Source organism: Bactrocera dorsalis, chromosome 1 (genome assembly GCF_023373825.1).
Source record: "Bactrocera dorsalis isolate Fly_Bdor chromosome 1, ASM2337382v1, whole genome shotgun sequence".
Lineage (NCBI taxonomy): Eukaryota > Metazoa > Arthropoda > Insecta > Diptera > Tephritidae > Bactrocera > Bactrocera dorsalis.
In genome coordinates this window covers 60566672-60585730 of record NC_064303.1, presented here as the reverse complement: position 1 = coordinate 60585730, position 19059 = coordinate 60566672, and the positions used below count along the sequence as shown (strand labels likewise).

At 39.1% G+C, this 19059-nt stretch overlaps 2 protein-coding genes across 2 annotated transcripts; both read left to right on the top strand.

The window, feature by feature from the left end:
• The first annotated feature begins 11789 nt into the window (after positions 1–11789).
• On the top strand, positions 11790–13355 carry LOC125777809 (uncharacterized). The gene has a single exon (XM_049453542.1). The coding sequence runs from the start codon at positions 11790–11792 to the stop codon at positions 13353–13355; it is 1566 nt and encodes a 521-aa protein (XP_049309499.1).
• A 1250-nt stretch (positions 13356–14605) lies between these two features.
• On the top strand, positions 14606–15262 carry LOC125777807 (uncharacterized). Its single transcript, XM_049453532.1, has one exon. It carries the CDS (start codon positions 14606–14608, stop codon positions 15260–15262), a length of 657 nt encoding a protein of 218 aa, XP_049309489.1.
• Positions 15263–19059: the final 3797 nt, after the last annotated feature.

Sequence of the window (19059 nt, the reverse complement as noted above, 5' to 3'; positions counted from 1 at the left end):
ATGCCAAAATTATGAAGAAACTGCTGGACATGGAAACAGAAAAAATTGAGGTGGAAAAAGAGAAAGTAGCTGAGTTAAAGGAAATTCGTACCTTATTCCAGAGAATTGTAGAAAATTCACAATAATTCTTAATTTGTTTACTCTAATAGGCTGACGTCTTTTTAAGTTATATTATGAATTATCATACATGCCATTGTTATTAATTTTGGCATATATGAACGTTGAACTTCAGTTTATTTTTTATTCTAAATTTCTTTTTTAAAACGCCAGTGCGGAAAAGTTGCCTTAGTACTTTCTGATTCCAATGCAACTTTTTGTTTTGAGATCGGATTGCATCTTCAACCCCAACTCCGGCCTTGAAATTTCGGCAATTCGCCTAAAATCGTGAAATTGCCTACCTAGCTCCAGAAATACGCATATCATGGCAAAAGTTATTTGTCACGTCATTTGCTACCGAAATGGTATATGTGATCATGGCCGTAGGACGAACCGTTCCCGAGATACGAGCGAAAAGGCGGCGCGCCACAGAGCAAGGTGAAAATTGTTGCAGCTCTCAGCTATCCTGTATTGGTCACCCAGAACCCACCGCGGGGATGTGGCTGCTCTTCGGGTTCCTCCCAAGCCCAACCCAACCAACCAACCATATGTCAGGCTTGTTTTAGTCTGAATCTGTGTCTAATTTATTGATAAAATCAGATTTTGTACTAAACTTTAGCACTTGTTGCCTAGATTTCAGTGTACATAGAGTGTATAAAACGATCACGAGATTGGGGGCCAATAACTTTAGAAGATGCCTCTGTCACCAGTTTGACGGTTCTCTCGACTGCCACGGTGTGAGAGGGGAATTCACTAAATTTCCATACCTCTGCAGTGTCTCACGACAGCCCTTTTATGAGTTCTTCGTTAGAAACTGAACAAAGAACTGGTGGAACCGTCAAGGTAATAGTCTTCCAGTTAATCGTACCGTAATAATTATTAGATTTGAAATTCAGCTTTGGCACTTTATTACATCTAACCCTTCCATTTACAGTGTCAGACTCTGCTTCTCTGGCTGCCAGAAGACGGTCAAGGGCCAACTTTCTGACTTCTATCCGTTCGTCAGTCATCATACTAAGGAGAATGTTTTCTGGAAGAGCAAAGAAAGCATTCTGTTGAATGGATGAATCGACAACCTTGCGCAGTTTAGCAGGTAAGGATCTCGACCTTTGAATTGCAGCACAGAGATGGCGCGAGCCATCTTTGAGTGAACTGTTGAATCTTATTGAGAACCACAAAGGTGAGTAAACTGAAAGTATGTACTTGACCAGAATCTTTATTTCCTTTTTTGGTTTGTCAGTAGAAATGTATAATCTCAGAATTCTATTTGCACAGGTGAGCCAGCGAGATTTGACATGTTACCTGGATGCATCGACGCTAAATCTGAGGATCATTGACCGGAAATAACAACTTCTGATATTTTATAGAGATAAGCTTGGTCTGTGCTAATTTGGGTCGGATTAATAACCTCAGAAGGTAATTGGCAGGATGGAAAACTTTCAAATTTGACAACAGGCAACTTCTCACAATCAGGGTCAGTTTACCTATGTCGCCAGAGAATGTATTTGGACTCTTTGTGACACCATCTATGTGTTCGAAAAGAACACGAAATGGAAGTTCGTTGAAATGTAGAAGACAAACAACCCACTGTAATGGCCTACCTATTCTTCCTTCTAGTCTCCGAATGATTCCACCATTCCAACCTTTGTTCGTGTTGGTGCCAGCAGCACCGACAACTTCTAGATGTTCCACATCAACTGAATTGTCTTGTAAATGTGGCCATATAGCTTGCGTTTCATCCTCAGCTGACCCTGAAGGAGAGGTGACGTGGCCAAAGTAATGACAACCAGGTTCCGCTATAAGAGAAATATGTTCCTCTTTGACAGTGTCGCAGTAGTACTTTTCACCTTCGCTGACTTGTGTAAGTGTATTGTCTTTGCGGCCGTCAAAATACAGCCCATATACAGAGTCAATACTTTCGGTGTTTTGGAGCTTAACTCCAACACTTTTTTGGCCCGACTAATCTTGCATTTGTCAGTGACAAAGCTAGCTTGATCCTCTGTTATCAAACCTGCTTTTTTGGCATCCAGAAAAGCAGATGAAACAATCAAGGCCGCTGCTCTATCACTTACTCCAAATCTTTGGGCAGCTAAAGCAGTGTGTTCTAATAATAGTGTGTTTTGTTTGGTTTTAGAGGATGGAAGAGAAAATTCATCATCAGCATTTTTTTGGAAGAATCCATGTGCGACGCACCTACATTGTTGTCGTCTGTATGAGAGTCTGGCTGATCTGAATGGTCACGTGTTCTAGCTGATACTTTTCTGGTAAGTGTTGATGTTGAATGACGTTTTGAAAGCTTTCCTTTACGTTCATTTTTCTTTGTAATCTTTTTTGTTTCACGTAGATCAACACTTCCAATGCCAATTCTTCTGGCTCTCCGGTCCAAGAGAAATGGTTGTTCATTGATAGGAACTTTCCTTTCCTTTGGACAAGTGCAAGAAGAAAAATAAATGCATTTACAAGCAGCGATGTCAAATAATTTTCCGGCAGAGGAGACAAATTCGTCTCTTTTAGAGCTCAAACCTATTGGGTTCCTTTAAAACATTTGTTTAAGAGTCAGAAATTTCTTATGGTATGTGGTGAGCATTTGTACAACTTTGGTTTGTGAAACTATCGGAATAGATGACTTTTTGAAAGTATTTTCAATTTTTTTTGCAACTATTTCCGTAACCTCTTTACTCCTAGGTTCTTAGTTGTCGCCTCGGAGTCGCCCTATACGAAATCTTTCAAACTGATAACACAAAAGAACATCCTGGTAAGCCAAATGCCAAACACAGGACATTTCTATCTAAATTTAAATTTAATTTAATTTTGAGTTCTGTGTTCTGTTGAGAGATTATAAGTGATAGCACTCGGCGAAATCAACGACAAGAGTGAAGGAACTCGATGAAAAACTATTTATGTGGAGACCAGTCCGAACGTGTCGTATGGTGCAGGGAAATGAATGTAAGTGATAGAACTCGGAAACTCGAAATCACCGACAAGAGTGAAGGAACTCGATGAAAAAATATTTTGGTAGAGACCTATCCGAACGTGTCCTTTGGCGTAGGTGAATGAATGTGAGTGATAGCACTCGGCGAAATCAACGTTAAGAAGTGTGGCCGCAAGCCGATTTTCACCTTGCGCTGTGGCGCGCCGCATTTTCGCTCGTATCTCGGGAACGGTTCGTCCCACGGCCATTTCGGTAGCAAATGACGTGACAAATAACTTTTGCTTTATACATTTTGCCATGAGATGCGTATTTCAGGCGCTAGGTAGACAATTTCACGATTTTAGGCGAATTTCCGAAATTTCAAGGCCGGAGTTGGGGTTGAAGATGCAATCCGATCTCAAAACAAAAAGTTGCATTGGAATCAGGAAGTACTAAGGCAACTTTTCCGCACTATTAGAAATCCCGAATCGAAAAAAGTCCGGAATCGACCCACCCTATTCCACAATAACCCGAGTTGAGCTTAGAATTAGATTATACTTCATTTGCATTGGTGTTAAGAACCCGTTATCACGATAAGGTACTAAGTATAATCAACTTTTCCAACGGTTAACCTTCATCCATTGATAATGGTAATGAAATAAATAAGTAATTGAAATAAATATTAATTTCTTTATTAATTATGGCCTTCCTGATAGAACTCATTTGCCATACCGATGTGTCATGGCATGCACCAGGGCAACCAATAAATACATCTATGAATTCCATGCGACAGTCTCTCAATAGCCAGCAAAAAAAAATATTCAACTTAAAAAATTATAAGTTAGGGTAAAAAACTTCAAATATTTACTTGAGCAAGGATTGAGTATGTTCCCTTTCGGTTGCGTTAACTGATTTCATTTTTGATTGGTTGTGAAATTGGAACACGTGTTCCATCGACGCACCCTAGAACAAAGGGGAATGGATTGAAACGCAGAATTGAAAATTCTTCACTGATTTGCTTTTAGCTGCAGTCTTTGGAAATTTTATAACATCTCCTTTTAAGCGGCAGATCATCTTAATTATTTTAACAAAAATTTTATATGCTAGGCCAATTGCTACACCAAAACGATCGCTGACGTCTCTAAAAGAGCAATTGTTGCCCAGCTTCCAAATCATTATTTGTAATGATTTTTCCAATGAAATTCTAATTCGACCTGTTCTGTGCGGAGGCCACCAAGGATTTATCATGCTCTGTAATATCATTAACCCAAAAATATGAATTATTTTTTATAAATAATAGCATTTAGTAGCAAATATTTTAAATGTGATCTTCGTCATACGAAAGTGCGAGTAAAAACCCGTCATCTTGCATAATTTCAATGGTTTTGCAAAAATTTGAGGTTTTAGGAATCCTTCTTTTTGAATCGCGATTCATTAATAATGTAATAGCCCGGCGTTTTCTTTTATATAATATATTTTAATTAACGTGGGGTTGCTTGTATTTTTTGTTTCAGCCAATTCTAAAGCGCTTTGTAAAACAAAAGCGCAGGACTGCTGAAAAATTCACTTCACAATAATTTAATTAAATACAACAAACGATGTTCGGCGAACCAATTTTGCGTTCATAAACGTTTAAAATGTCATTGAATTATTTTACAAAACAGTGTTGCAGTGAAGCACTTTGCCACGTAAACGCATCTGTTTGAAGCGTTGTATTATGAAGTCAGGCATTAAGCAACGCTAATGCGCATTGCAATTTTATGGTGACAGACAGACTTGTGCATTTAGACAGCTGATTGTGAAATTTGTTTATTTATTTAAAAAAAGTGAAATAAAAATTAATAAGAGAAATTATTAATAGAAATTTCAGTATTTTTATAAAACCGATATAAATTTAACGAAAACATTCGTTTATTATTAACTACGTTCAAAGATAATAGAGTGAAATTAAAAGCAATAATTGATTGTAATGCGAAAAAAGTGTGCGAAAAAGTTAAGAATGTTGGAAAAATGGATAGCAAACTGTGCGTTGTTTTTACACTTGAATGAAAATAAATATGTCGATAACAAACATTAAATTTTCTATAACTAAGTCAAAAAACATAATGATCTCTATTCAGTATATTCAAAATGGTAGACAAGAGCTCTTTTTAGTTTTGTGACCTGCTAACTTCCAGGTCTCAATATTTTGTGACTAACGCTAGAGACTGTTTAGTGAATAATAACTAGTCACAAATTGAGATTTTGCCTCAAAATGACTCAAATAGAGACTAGAGACTCGTTACAGAATCCCCCTATTAGCCTGATTTTATTTAGTAATTTCACGTATTTATATATAATTTTAAGAACCAACTTAATATAAGTGTATGTGTGTATGCTCATATGTATGTAGCATATTGTTTATGCTACATGGTATGATATTGTTTTCAAGTGCACATGTTGTGTGACCTTGGGGTTGTTTTACAGCCCTATTCTGAAAAAACCTCTCAACTGAGTTGAGAGGAAAAATTTGAGAGATTTCTTGTGAGGCATATTTTGTGAGGTTATTCTTGCTCAAACCTCATACGAAAAAACCTTAAAAAAGTCACCAGGTGAGGTAAAAAGCTTTTTGCTGTCAAACAGCTGTTTTAATAAAACTAAGCAAACAAAAATGGACACACAAATGGATAATCAGCATATGTAAGTAATTTTGCAAATTTTAAATATATATATACATATATATACAATAATTTCATATATTCCTAGGCGAACAAAAACGGAAAGGACAATTCAGGAGCAGCTGCAACATTACATAATGTTTTGCAAGCAGCGGGAAGCTAACTCCGACCAACCCTCAAGAGTTGCAAGTACTTTGGTCGGAGTTAGCAGATAATTTAAATGCTTTAAGAGGCATTTAAGCCAAGTGGAGGGAGGTAAGTTCATAAATGCTTGTGTATGCTTCACATTATTAAAATACATATGTTTCCCTAGTCATTGAGGTTATAGCTAAATTGTCAGAAAAATTAAATAAGTAATAATAAAAATGTAAAAAAATAAAAAAAAATGAAATAAAAATGTAAAAAAAAATACTAAAATGAAATAAAATAAAATGAATTATTTAAACATATGTAGATGTCTTTTTATTCATTCTTAGAAGAAGTAAAATGTACAGAGACAGTAAGTAACTTACTTATATGTATCTATGTATATATATTTATATATATATATTTATAGTACATAATTATAACACTCAATTCTCATTTTTTTTTTAAATGTCAAATATTGATGTAACAAGTAAGGAAGGGCTAAGTTCGGGTGTCACCGAACATTTTATACTCTCGCATGATAAGGTGATAATCGAGATTTCATTATCCGTCATTTACATATTTTTTTTATTTTGGTTCCTAATGTGTATACATACTCGTATTATACAGAGAAGGCATCAGATGGATTTCAAAATAACGTTATATTGGAAGAAGGCGTGGTTGTGAACCGATTTCGCCCATATTTCGTACATGTCATCAGGGTGTTAAAAAAATATTATAAACCGAGTTTCACTGAAATCGGTCGAGTAGTTCCTGAGATATGGTTTTTGGTCCATAAGTGGGCGACGCCACGCCCATTTTCAATTTAAAAAAAAAGCCTGGGTACAGCTTCCTTCTGCCATTCCTTCCGTAAAATTTAGTGTTTCTGACGTTTTTTGTTAGTCGGTTAACGCACTTTTAGTGATTTTCAACATAACCTTTGTATGGGAGGTGGTCGTGGTTATTATCCGATTTCTTCCATTTTTGAACTGTATATGGAAATGCCTGAAGGAAACGACTCTATAGAGTTTGGTTGACATAGCTATAGTAGTTTCCGAGATATGTACAAAAAACTTAATAGGGGGCGGGGCCACGCCCACTTTTCCAAAAAAATTACTTCCAAATATGCTCCTCCCTAATGTGATCCTTTGTGCCAAATTTCACTTTAATATCTTTATTTATGCCTTAGTTATGACACTTTATAGGTTTTCGGTTTCCGCCATTTTGTGGGCGTGGTAGTAGGCCGATTTTGCCCATCTTCGAACTTGACCTTCTTATGGAGCCAAGAAATACGTGTACCAAGTTTCATCATGATATCTCAATTTTTACTCAAGTTACAGCTTGCACGGACGGACGGACGGACAGACAGACATCCGAATTTCAACTCTACTCGTCACCCTGATCACTTTGGTATATATAACCCTATATCTGACTCTTTTAGTTTTAGGACTTACAAACAACCGTTATGTGAGCAAAACTATAATACTCTCTTTAGCAACTTTGTTACGAGAGTATAAAAACAAACACAGATGTTTTGTATTATGATGGCTGCTTTCACACGTCACAGATATTTGTAATAGTAATAGTGTAATAGTGAGCATTTGAGCTTTTGAATTTTCGCCAGAATAAAGTAACCCTCACTATAGTGAGAAACATCACTGTAGTGAGGTTGGTGACTTTTGTGAGGGCATGAGAATAGGGCTGTTAATGTGAGTACATTTACAGACAGTTGCTAAAATGTATTCTAAGAAACCATGGGTTATCATATGTAAACATTTTATCCTTAGTAATGTTTGTGTTATTGTCTATTGAATGCTATTGTTTTGCATGACAATGCATTTTAAGTATGTTTATGTATATGTGTATGCACCAGAGACCTGCACGATTAAGGTAGGCATCGTACGATTACGTTACTAAGTAACACTGACTTCTGACGATTACCACGATGCGAAGGTAACATTGCGCACCGGCATCGCGGCATCGTGGCATCGTACGATTACTATCTGGTATCGTCAATGGCAAATGAAACGAAGTACATACATAAAAGCAAATTCTTGTGATTTTTCTTTCGTATATACCTTATAACTATTAGGAAAAAATTCTCTTCATTTAAACATAAATTAATTCAATATAACATAACATAACACAACATAAATTAGTTCAATAAATAAAAATAAATTAAATATATTTGGTTATATTTAATATGAACTTAATATTTTGTTGTGAATGCAAAAATAAAATGGCGTCCAGATTTTCTCCTTTCAAATTTGTTCTTCTTTCTTCTAATATACGGTTTGCCAAACTAAAGCATCTTTCGCTTGCTGCACTAGACGCCGGAATACATAAAATTTGTCGTGCTAGTCTAGCCATCAATGGAAACTCATCTTCATGACGCCGCCACCAATTCAAAACGCAATTTTCTGTATAACATGCATTTTTGTATATTTCAATCTGCATATTTATTTGGCTTTCACAGCCAGTCAGCAAATGAACGTCTTTGTATTTTGAAAGCATATCATCCCCGATACAATGCTCCATTTCTACACTTTCAGATTGAGAATCTTGAGGAATTTACGCAGACATGCTCATTAAGATTTTGTTCAATTCCACTTTCACTAAATTATACACCTCATCACGTTCAAACTCGCTTAAGTATCGCATCTGCTTATATTCTGGCCATAGAAAAGCAGCAATCTTATGAATTTTGTCTGGACAGAATTTCGTATCAAAAATATTATCTAAACAGTTTGTAAGTATAGATCGGATTTCATTGTTACTTTCTTCATGTAGCAATTTAAACAACTTTTCTTTTAGGATATGCATATGATAGTTGAATTTTTCTCACCTTCCAACAACAATGTTAGATTTTTGAATGGTTCTATACGTTTATTATCCTGTCCAATAAATACTTTTCAATTCCGAACAAACGATGTGTTTCACCAGATTTCTCTAAAATATCTTCAATAGCATTGAAATTTTTGCGAATAGAGCACAATATTTCAAATTTAGTGTTCCATCTGGAAGAGCACTCTTGCTTCACGGTAGTTTCAAGCATTTGGTTTCTGCTTGTTCGCTTTAGATTAGATAACATTAGGAGCACAACTTTTAAGTGTTTCTTTATCGAATGTGTGCTTCAAAATAATGTTGAGCACATGTACTACGCAATTTACTCTTGAATGATGTTGTAGAGCCTTTTTGATATTTGAACCCTGATCTGTAGTAAAAGTAATTTTTTCCAACAAATTTCTATCTAAGTTCAGTTCGTCAAACTTGAGTCCAATTATTTTCCGCAGTTTTCTTCACAGCAATCCCATTGTCATCACAATATTCTAATTCGGAGGTAAACAAAATACGGCTAAAAATATAAACATAAACAAACACACTATATGTAGTACAGTTGTGCTTGTTGAACACACAATTTAACATACTTCTTAAGCTGCCATTTATCATCCATATAATGCACAGTAAAAGCAATAAAATTTCTTTGTATTTTATTATCTGTCCACATATCCACCGTAGACGCACACATGCCTAAGGATTTTGTAAAAATTTTTCAGACAAGTAATAATACATCTAAATATACCGAGAGATTTACCAACCTTTCTCAATGAATGGACGTATATCACCGATAAACTTTTCACGTTCGCTAAGGTGCAAATGTGAGGCAAAATGTCTTCTATTGAAAAGTTTTTCGTGCCGATTTTAACACCAACTTCCACTAAGCAACGTGCCAATTCCTTGAATCCTTCGCCATTAACAGCTTCAAAAAATCGTAAATCACGGCAAGTGAATTTTAAACAATTCTGTAGGACTTCTTCCCGTAATTGGTCACTGATATTAACTGGTTACCGTTTCATTGGAACTGAATCACTTTCTTCTGTGGATTGGCGTTTGTAGCATGTGTGCTTTTTCAAATATGAAGAACTAGCCCCTTTACCAAATTTGAATATTTTTCACAATTTGAACATATAACATAGGGTACATTCTCCCCCGTTTTGGTATCCACAATTTTATTGTACAACTTCCAGATGTCACTTGAAACCGATGCATCACTAATTTCATAAACACCACTTTTAATACGTTGTAAAATTTCAATTATATCTGTTTAGGATTATTTACGTTAGTTTTAAGTTTCTTTTCTAATAATGTTACGTCTGATCTGGCAATACTGTTTTATCTAAGCTTCCTATTTCTCATCTCTCTTTTATCATACATTTCTGTTTGTTATTATCTTTGTTTATTCATATTTCGAAGTTACGGTATTTGAAATTCCTTTGAACTCCTATAAATACCGGAGGACATGTATGTAAGAACTCTTCTCTGATTGTAACTTAGTGCAGATGGTACTCATCTTAATAAAGCGTTGAGAACTCTACCCGCTGGTAAAATTAAATTATTTAACATTTTGGTGCCTCCTGTGAGGACAAATATTTTTAAATTTATTTTGTAATTGTTTGTTATTGCGGTTGTGTGGTTTCATGGCGGAACTTAATTGGCGATCATCGGCGGTGAAAGCAATAAAGCGCATACATGCACGTGTCTCGGAAGGTGCCATGGAAAGCCGTGATGTATTTCATCTCCAACAAGAGCTTAAGTCGCTTGAATCACATTTTGAACGTTTCATGGAGAACCATAATCGTTTGGTTGGAGGAGCTACGTCCACCGAGATGGGGCCACATGATGCACTTATGGAATCAGTAGAGGAGCTGTATACTGCGGCATGCAGCAGACTTAATCGTCTCATCGCATCGTCAAGGGTTGAGTCTAATGTCGCTGACGGAACGCGGAATTGCCCCACGACATCTCTGGATGGGCATTTAGTTGACCTCAAATTGGACCCGTTAGCTATCCCCTTGTTTGATGGAGACATGTGTAATTGGTTAGCGTTCAAAGATGCCTTTGAAACACTGGTACACAATTCTACATATCCAGAAGCGTTTAAGTTGGGAAAACTCCGGCAGGCGGTAAATGCGGCTACTGTTCCTTTAATTGGTGGAATATATTCAGGTGGCTATCAGGAGATTTGGAAGGCTCTCAAGGACCGCTATGACAACAAAAAGCAGCTAGCGGAAATACACGTATCCCGTTTTCTTAACCTCAAAACAGCTACCCACGAGTCATCGCAGTCGTTACTGAGTATTGTGGATACGGTTCATGAGTCGCTGCGTGCATTGCGTGTTATGGACATCCCTATAGATCAGTGGGACGCATTGGCTGTACCAATCGTGGTGGCTAAGCTTCCAGCGGTAACTAAGCGTGACTGGTGTATGAGGTGCTCAACTACAGAGATACCCCAGCTAGAAGATCTATTGAAGTTTCTGGAAAGACGTGCTCATAGCCTAGCTCCTGAACCATCGGTCTCACTAACGGCTTGCCGTCAGCAACGACCACTAAGGGCGCATGTAGCTACCACGGATGCCGCTCTGTGTGCTCATTGCGGGTTAGCGCATCGGCTTGCCAAGTGTCCAGCAATATTGGCTCTTAGTATCGAGCAACGATTTGAAGCCCTTAAGAGATTGAAATTGTGTTACAACTGTTTACGTTCGAGTCATTCCTATCGTCAGTGTTCGTCTGGTAATTGTCGAAATTGTGGACGCAAGCACAACACAATCCTATGTCGAGACAAGGTCAACAACACGTCAACGCTTTCTTCTACAACTACGTCAGCCGTATGCAATGAGGTACCTGCGGAGGTGCCGACAGCCACAACAGCATGACTAGCCGCACCAGCAAAGCCTCTCGCTGCCAATTCAAAGCCGATAACTCTTTTAGCAACAGCGCGTGCATATGCCTTTGGAAAAGCATCGGTGCAGCGAGTGGCACGTGTTCTGTGTGATCCCGGATCACAGGTTAGCTTTATAACGGATCGTCTAGCAAACTGTTTGCAGCTATATCGACGAAAATGTGACTTGATGGTAGAAGGTGTAGGTGCGACCATCAATACTCGAGTGAAAGGGAGCGTTACGTTCACTCTGAGATCAACAACATCTAATTTTGAAATGCGAATTGACGCCTTGGTTTTATCGTCCATTACTTCACCGACTCCAGCAGTGAAGATTGACATGAATAAATGGCCATACTTGAGAGGCATAGGTTTGGCGGACAACCAGTTTGGTACGCCTGGAATTATCGACGTTCTTATTTCCGCGGACGTGTGGGGGCGTCTCATAGAGGGTGAAGTCATCGGTGGAAGACCAGACGAACCTTTTGCCCAGCGTACCCGCTTCGGATGGGTGGTGTTTGGTCCAGCAGCAGTGACCCTTCCTGCAAAGGAATCATTGCTCACACTCACCACTTCGCTAGACAGGGAGGACCACCGGTTGGAGGGACTGGTGTCAAAGTTCTGGCAAATGGAGGAAATAGCGGTGGTTGACAATCTGCCAGAGAACGAGTGTGAGCAGATTTTCGATACCACTCATAGCCGTACCCCAGACGGCCGTTATATGGTACAGTTACCCTTGCGGCAAAAGGCAACGGAACTGGGTGACTCGTACACACTGGCACTACAGCAATTTCATAGACTAGAGCGTCGTATGGTTGCGGATCCAGTCCTTAGAGAAAACTACATTTCGTTTATAAGGGAGTATGCAGCACTTGGTCACATGGAGACAGTACAACCACCTTGTAATCACACCAATTGCTACTACATTCCACATCATGCGGTCACAGCTAAGTTTCGCGTAGTGTTCAACGCATCGGCACCTACCAGCACTGGAATCTCACTGAACGATGTCCAACTGGTAGGTCCAACGCTTCAGGATTCGTTGAGTAGTATTCTTTTACGTTTCCGTCGCTATCGAGTGGCGATAACAGCAGATATAGAGAAGATGTTCTGGCAAGTGCTGGTTGTACCTGAACATCGCGACTATCAACGAATTATATGGCGTGAGTCTCCTGCAGACGATATCCGAGTATATCGCCTGAAGACTATAACATATGGTATGGAATGCAGTCCTTACAATTCAGTACGAACTTTACAACAATGTGCTCGTGACAATTCCGCTGTGGTTCCTGACGTACAACAGGCGGCTCGCGCTCGAACTGCGATATTAACTTCGTTTTATGTGGACGACTTCTTGACAAGTTGTGACAGCGTTATCGATGCAGTGAAGCTGGCTAAAAATGTGGACGCCATTTTATCCGCGGGAAAGTTCACCCTAAGAAAATGGAACTCGAACGATGGTCAGGTGATGATGCGTTTATCTAATGAGCAATATCTTTCTAGTTATATCTTCCATCCTGGTGAGGCTTCCGTTTTGGGTTTAAGATGGGACGCACTGTCGGATCAGTTATTCTTTCGCGTCGATCTACGTCAAAGAGGAGAGATACCCACGAAGCGCCGTGTACTCAGCGAGGTGGCACGACTTTTTGATCCTACTGGATTGTTAGCGCCTGTTATCGTAACTGGGAAAATATTCATTCAGAGACTATGGTCTGCCGGTCTATCTTGGGACTCACCATTACCGGACGATCTTTGCCGCGAATGGCTGAAGTATCGGGCACAGCTTCCAGAGCTTAATCAAATACGAATCGAGCGGTGGATGGGCATGATTCCACGCATTTAAACATCATTTCACGGGTTTTGCGATGCTAGCTCACATGCGTATGCAGCGGTGATTTATGCGAAGACGTTGCACACAGACGGTTCTGTACGTTTCACTCTTCTGACGGCACGTACCAGGGTAGCACCACTTAAAGCTACTACCATCCCACGCCTAAAACTTGCGGCAGCGCTACTTCTTACTAACACATTCCAGAACGTGCGGGACTCTTTGGGACTAGTTGACGTTCCCTACTATCTATGGTCGGACTCAGCTATCGTATAATGTTGGTTGAGAAAGGATCCAACAACATTAAAACCATTCATATCAAATCGTATTCGTAGAATACAGGAGCTGAAATCCCCCACGCGATGGAATCACATTCGTTCTGCTCATAACCCAGCTGATTGTGCCAGTAGAGGCATCACCCCTGGAGAGCTACTAGCACATCCACTCTGGTGGCATGGACCTAAGGAAGCAGAGATGATCTATTTGGACAGCGGTGACGTTCCTCTCAGCAAGGATGAGTCAGATATATTACTCACCGAAAACCGAAATACGTACAAGTTGATTACACTCGTGTCACATCCGTTATATACTCGTCGTCCAAACGGACATGCTATTCTGTTAACTGAACGGTTCAGTAATATCACTCGATTGTTGGGAACGGTGGCCATTATTCTACGTTGGTTAAGAAACCGTCGACACCTTCGCCAACCGGTTATCAGTGCTCAGGAACTAGACGACGCACTATACACTATAATCCGTTTAGAGCAAGAGGAGCATTTTGCAGATGAAATCCGTCAATTGAAGTCTAGTTTAGGTTTGGCATCTTCCAGTCGAATAAGGCCTTTAAATCCCTTTATAGATAAAAACCGAATCCTACGTGTTGGAGGACGCATTCACAAGGCCGAACTAGGACATGATCAACGATTCCCTATTATTCTGCCGAAATCGACGCTGTTGGTCAAGCTTTTACTACATCAGGCACATGAATCTACACTGCATGGAGGAACACAACTCATGCTGCACACTCTTCGTCGCCGCTTCTGGATTCTGAGTTCCAGGCAAGCAGTCAAGGGTTTCATCCATAACTGTGTAGTGTGTCGGCGTCATAGAGGGGAAGTCCTGAAGCAGCAAATGGCTTCCTTACCCGGGCAGAGGATTAGAGCCGCTAGACCGTTCATCTCATCTGGTGTCGATTATTGTGAACGCTTATCAAAACGTATCTCGCAATTTTCATTTGCATGGTCACCAAGGCTGTACATATTGAGATGGTTGATGATCTATCGGCACAAGCCTTTTTAGATGCCTTCACTCGTTTCGTCAGCCGACGCGGTCCCTGTCGGGATTTATATAGTGATAACGGTACAGCGTTTGTTGGTGCCAACCGACTCTTGAAGGAAGACCTTGCGGCATGGCAGGGTGAGAATAACCAGCGATCGTTAGCAAATTCGGGCACACATTGGCATTTTATAACACCCAGTGCTCCGCATCAAGGAGGCCTCTGGGAGGCGGCAGTGAAATCCGCTAAGCACCATTTGGTACGCTGCGTAGGTACGCAGGTCATGTGGTACAGTCAACTGCAGACGTTGGCTGTAAGAATAGAAGCCTGTCTCAACTCCCGTCCTATTACACCACTTTACGACGATCCTGAGGAGAAACTTGCGTTAACGCCTGGTGATTTTCTGATTGGGTCTCCACTACTGGCGGTTCCCGAACCAGATATCAAACAAATCCCGAGCAATCGTCTGAAGCAATGGCAATTGGTACGTCAAATACAACAAGGATTTTGGAAGCGATGGAGTGAGGAGTATCTAACCATTCTGCAGAGACGAAACAAATGGCTTCGGCGCACGAAGAATATAAGGGAACCTGTCTCCAACCCACTGGTGTCTGGGTCGAGTGACAATAGTACATCCCGGAGCTGATGGAGTGGTCCGCAATGTCACGTTGAAAACCGCTAGAGGATACATAAAACGAGCCGTCCAGAAACTATGTCTGTTGCTTGAGAAGGAGGATTTCGAGTCGACCGACTCGACCGGGCAGGATGTTTAGGATTATTTACGTTAGTTTTAAGTTTCTTTTCTAATAATGTTAAGTCTGATCTGGCAATACTGTTTTATCTAAGCTTTCTATTTCTCATCTCTCTTTTATCATACATTTCTGTTTGTTATTATCTTTGTTTGTTAATATTTCGAAGTTACGGTATTTGAAATTCCTTTGTACTCCTATAAATACCGGAGGACATGTATGTAAGAACTCTTCTCTGATTGTAACTTAGTGCAGATGGTACTCATCTTAATAAAGCGTTGAGAACTCTACCCGCTGGTAAAATTAAATTATTTAACAATATCTTCTTCTTAATTGGCGTAGACACCGCTTACGCGATTATAGCCGAGTTAACAACCGCGCGCCAGTCGTTTCTTCTTTTCGCTGATATCAATATCATCGGCATACGCCAGCAGCAGTACACTCTTATAAAAGATTGTACCTGCTCGATTAAGTTCTGCAGCTCGAACTATTTTCTCCAGCAGCAGATTGAAAAAGTCGCACGATAGGGAGTCGCCTTGTCTGAAACCTCGTTTGGTACCGAACGGCTCGGAGAGGTTCTTCCCGATCCTGACGGAGCTTTTGGTGCCGCTCAACGTCAGTTTACACAGCCGTATCAGTTTTGCGGGGATACCAAATTCAGACATCGCGGCATAAGGCAGCTCCTTTTCGTGCTGTCGAAAGCAGCTTTGAAATCGACGAAGAGGTGGTGTGTCTCGATTCTCCTTTCACGGGTCTTTTCCAAGATTTGACGCATGGTGAATATCTGGTCGGTTGTTGATTTGCCAGGTCTAAAGCCACACTGATAAGGTCCAATCAGTTCGTTGACGGTGGGCTTTATCACACAATACGCTAGTTAATACTTTAACCTTTAACCACAACCTTATCTTTCAGTAAACATTAAAGAAAAATCATCAAAACAACTTTATCTTAGAACAATAGAAGCGCACTATCAGTACAACAAACAATAACAACCCAAATAGTTATTTACTAGTAAACAACTAGCATCTCAATAGTATGAGCAGCGATAAGCATAGCCTATATAAGCAACTGGAACAATAGCCTCGAGGTCACTTTACCATTATCGACTGCCGAGTAACAAGTTACCACTTGTAACACTTGTACAGATAAGTGTAATATATTCAATATTGTAGTACATGTGTATACGTTGAAATATTATACAAATAAAGGATCAGTCAGAACCAATCTCATTGGCTGACTTAAAATTATATATTTATTTTATTCATAACGAGTAAATAAGTTAACTGGCGCCCAACGTGGGGCAGCAACAAAAAAGGATCATCAATAATATCCTTAGTCAGTCTGCCTGAAAGGGAAGAACCTAGTCCCTGGAAACAAAAAAAGGATTATTTTAAACCATCCAAGAAGTTTACCAGTGCATCATCCCACACAACGTCAATCAAAAGGGATTCACATAAAAATCCTAATACGACAACAAATTGAAAGTAAAGGATCAATATACCATCCTTAGCAAACAACACGCTTTCATAGAAAGAATACCATATCAAGCAGCGCTCCAAGAATACAACTGGAGACCGATTTTTAGTAAAATAAATCAACAAATAAACCAGCAAGATGACAGAACAAGCAAATTTAATTGCATTAACCCACGTAGTCGCCGATCTGCAACGACAGTTATCCGAACTACAATTAGGAAGAAGTGCAACCATTCCACAACGAACAAATATGTCCTTACACCAGACCAGAAGAAGTGGATCTGAATATGTTTAAAACACTAACACAATTTAATGGTGATTACAACGAATACAGGAATTGGAGGAAAGTAGCAACCACATTAATGGAAGACATACGACAATTCGAAGGACATAATATATATGCCCAAGCATTAATAATGATCAGAGGAAAAATTACTGGCAAAGCAGCACAGATCCTGATCAACCACAACGTAAAGAGAAACTTCCAAGACATCATCGATAGGCTAGACGATTCCTATGCCGACAAACGACCAATATACGTTCTGGAGGAAGATATGATGAAAATACAACAAAAAGAACTACCACTGCATGTATATTATGACAATCTGAACCAAGCATTGAATGTAGTGCTATCCAAGATTAAGATGACACACAAGGAAGAACGAATAATCCAAGTATTGACACAAGAAATCCAAGCTAAAGCAATCAGAACATTCGTCACTGGACTGAGAAGTGTAGCTATGAAGAATGCCATCTATGCACGAGCCTGCACAACATTAGCAGATGCCTACAGTATCGCCCGTACAATGCAACATGATTCACGCCATCAGAACCTCGAGTACATTCCACGATACAACCATCATCAGAATCATAATTTCAGCAATCATCATCAGAATAATTATTCTTATCAACAACAACCCCCAGTTGAACCAATGGATATCGATTCATCTACCATATTCCGTAGACCAACGAGACAAGGTTACAACAAGAATCAGCAACAACCACCACGAAATCCGCAGCCTCGACAGAATTATCAAAATCCATTTAAGAAAGTAGCAGGTGCATTGGGATACAAACGAGAACGAGATAATACAAGTCAAGCTAATATACAACCGAAAAATCAACGGATCAACCAAATTACACACGATCAACAATCAAATACAGAATACGAACATGAAGAATATTTTTTATTCTAAGGCATGGGTTACCAACGCTTGTAAGGACCACAGAAGAAGGTAACTCAGTGTATATTTTAATTGATAGTGGTGCAGAAGAAAATTATGTTAATCCAAAATTCCCTCACGCAGAAAGGATAGAAGTAGAAAGTAAAAAACAAGCCGCTACTTTACACGGTAAATCATTAATTAAATATAAAAAGAAAATGAATATAATAGGATTCAGTATGGAATTTTTAGAACTCGATACCTTACAAGATTTCGATTTCTTGATAGGAATTAAAGGTTTAAAGCAAATGAAAGCAATGATAGATACAGAAAGAAATGTATTAATTGTGAAAAAGAATAAATTAACAAGAATAAATTATATGATAGGAGAAGAAATGTATAAAAAAGAAATAACTGAATTAATGAAAAGGAATGACAAGAGTAAAACATTACCCTACGTAACTACAGTAGAGGCAGAAATCAGAACAGAAACCAATAATCCTATTTGGGTCAGACATTATCCATACTCCCAAGCGGATAGAGCATTTGTAGAAACTGAAATAAAAAAATTATTAGATAATGAAATAATACAGCCAAGCAAAAGCCCGTACAATTCACCCATATGGACAGTTTCTAAAAAAGGGAATGACGAGCAAGGCAACCCAAAAAGACGCATGGTTATTGACTTCCAGAAGTTAAATGCGCAAACAATCGCTGATAGATATCCCATTCCGGACATCACCATTATGCTCCAAAACCTAGGAGAAGCACAATACTTCACGACGTTAGATTTAGAATCAGGATTTCATCAAATTAAAATAAAAAAAGAAGACAGGGAAAAAACAGCATTTTCAATAAATAACGCCAAATATGAATTTCTACGACTACCATTTGGACCGAAAAACGCACCGTCGATCTTTCAAAGATGCGTTGACGACATCCTCAGACCATTCATAGGAGTATGCGCATACGTGTATATAGATGATGTCCTAATATATTCAGCTAACCCTGAACAACATATGAAAGATATCACCAATATAATACACACTTTACACG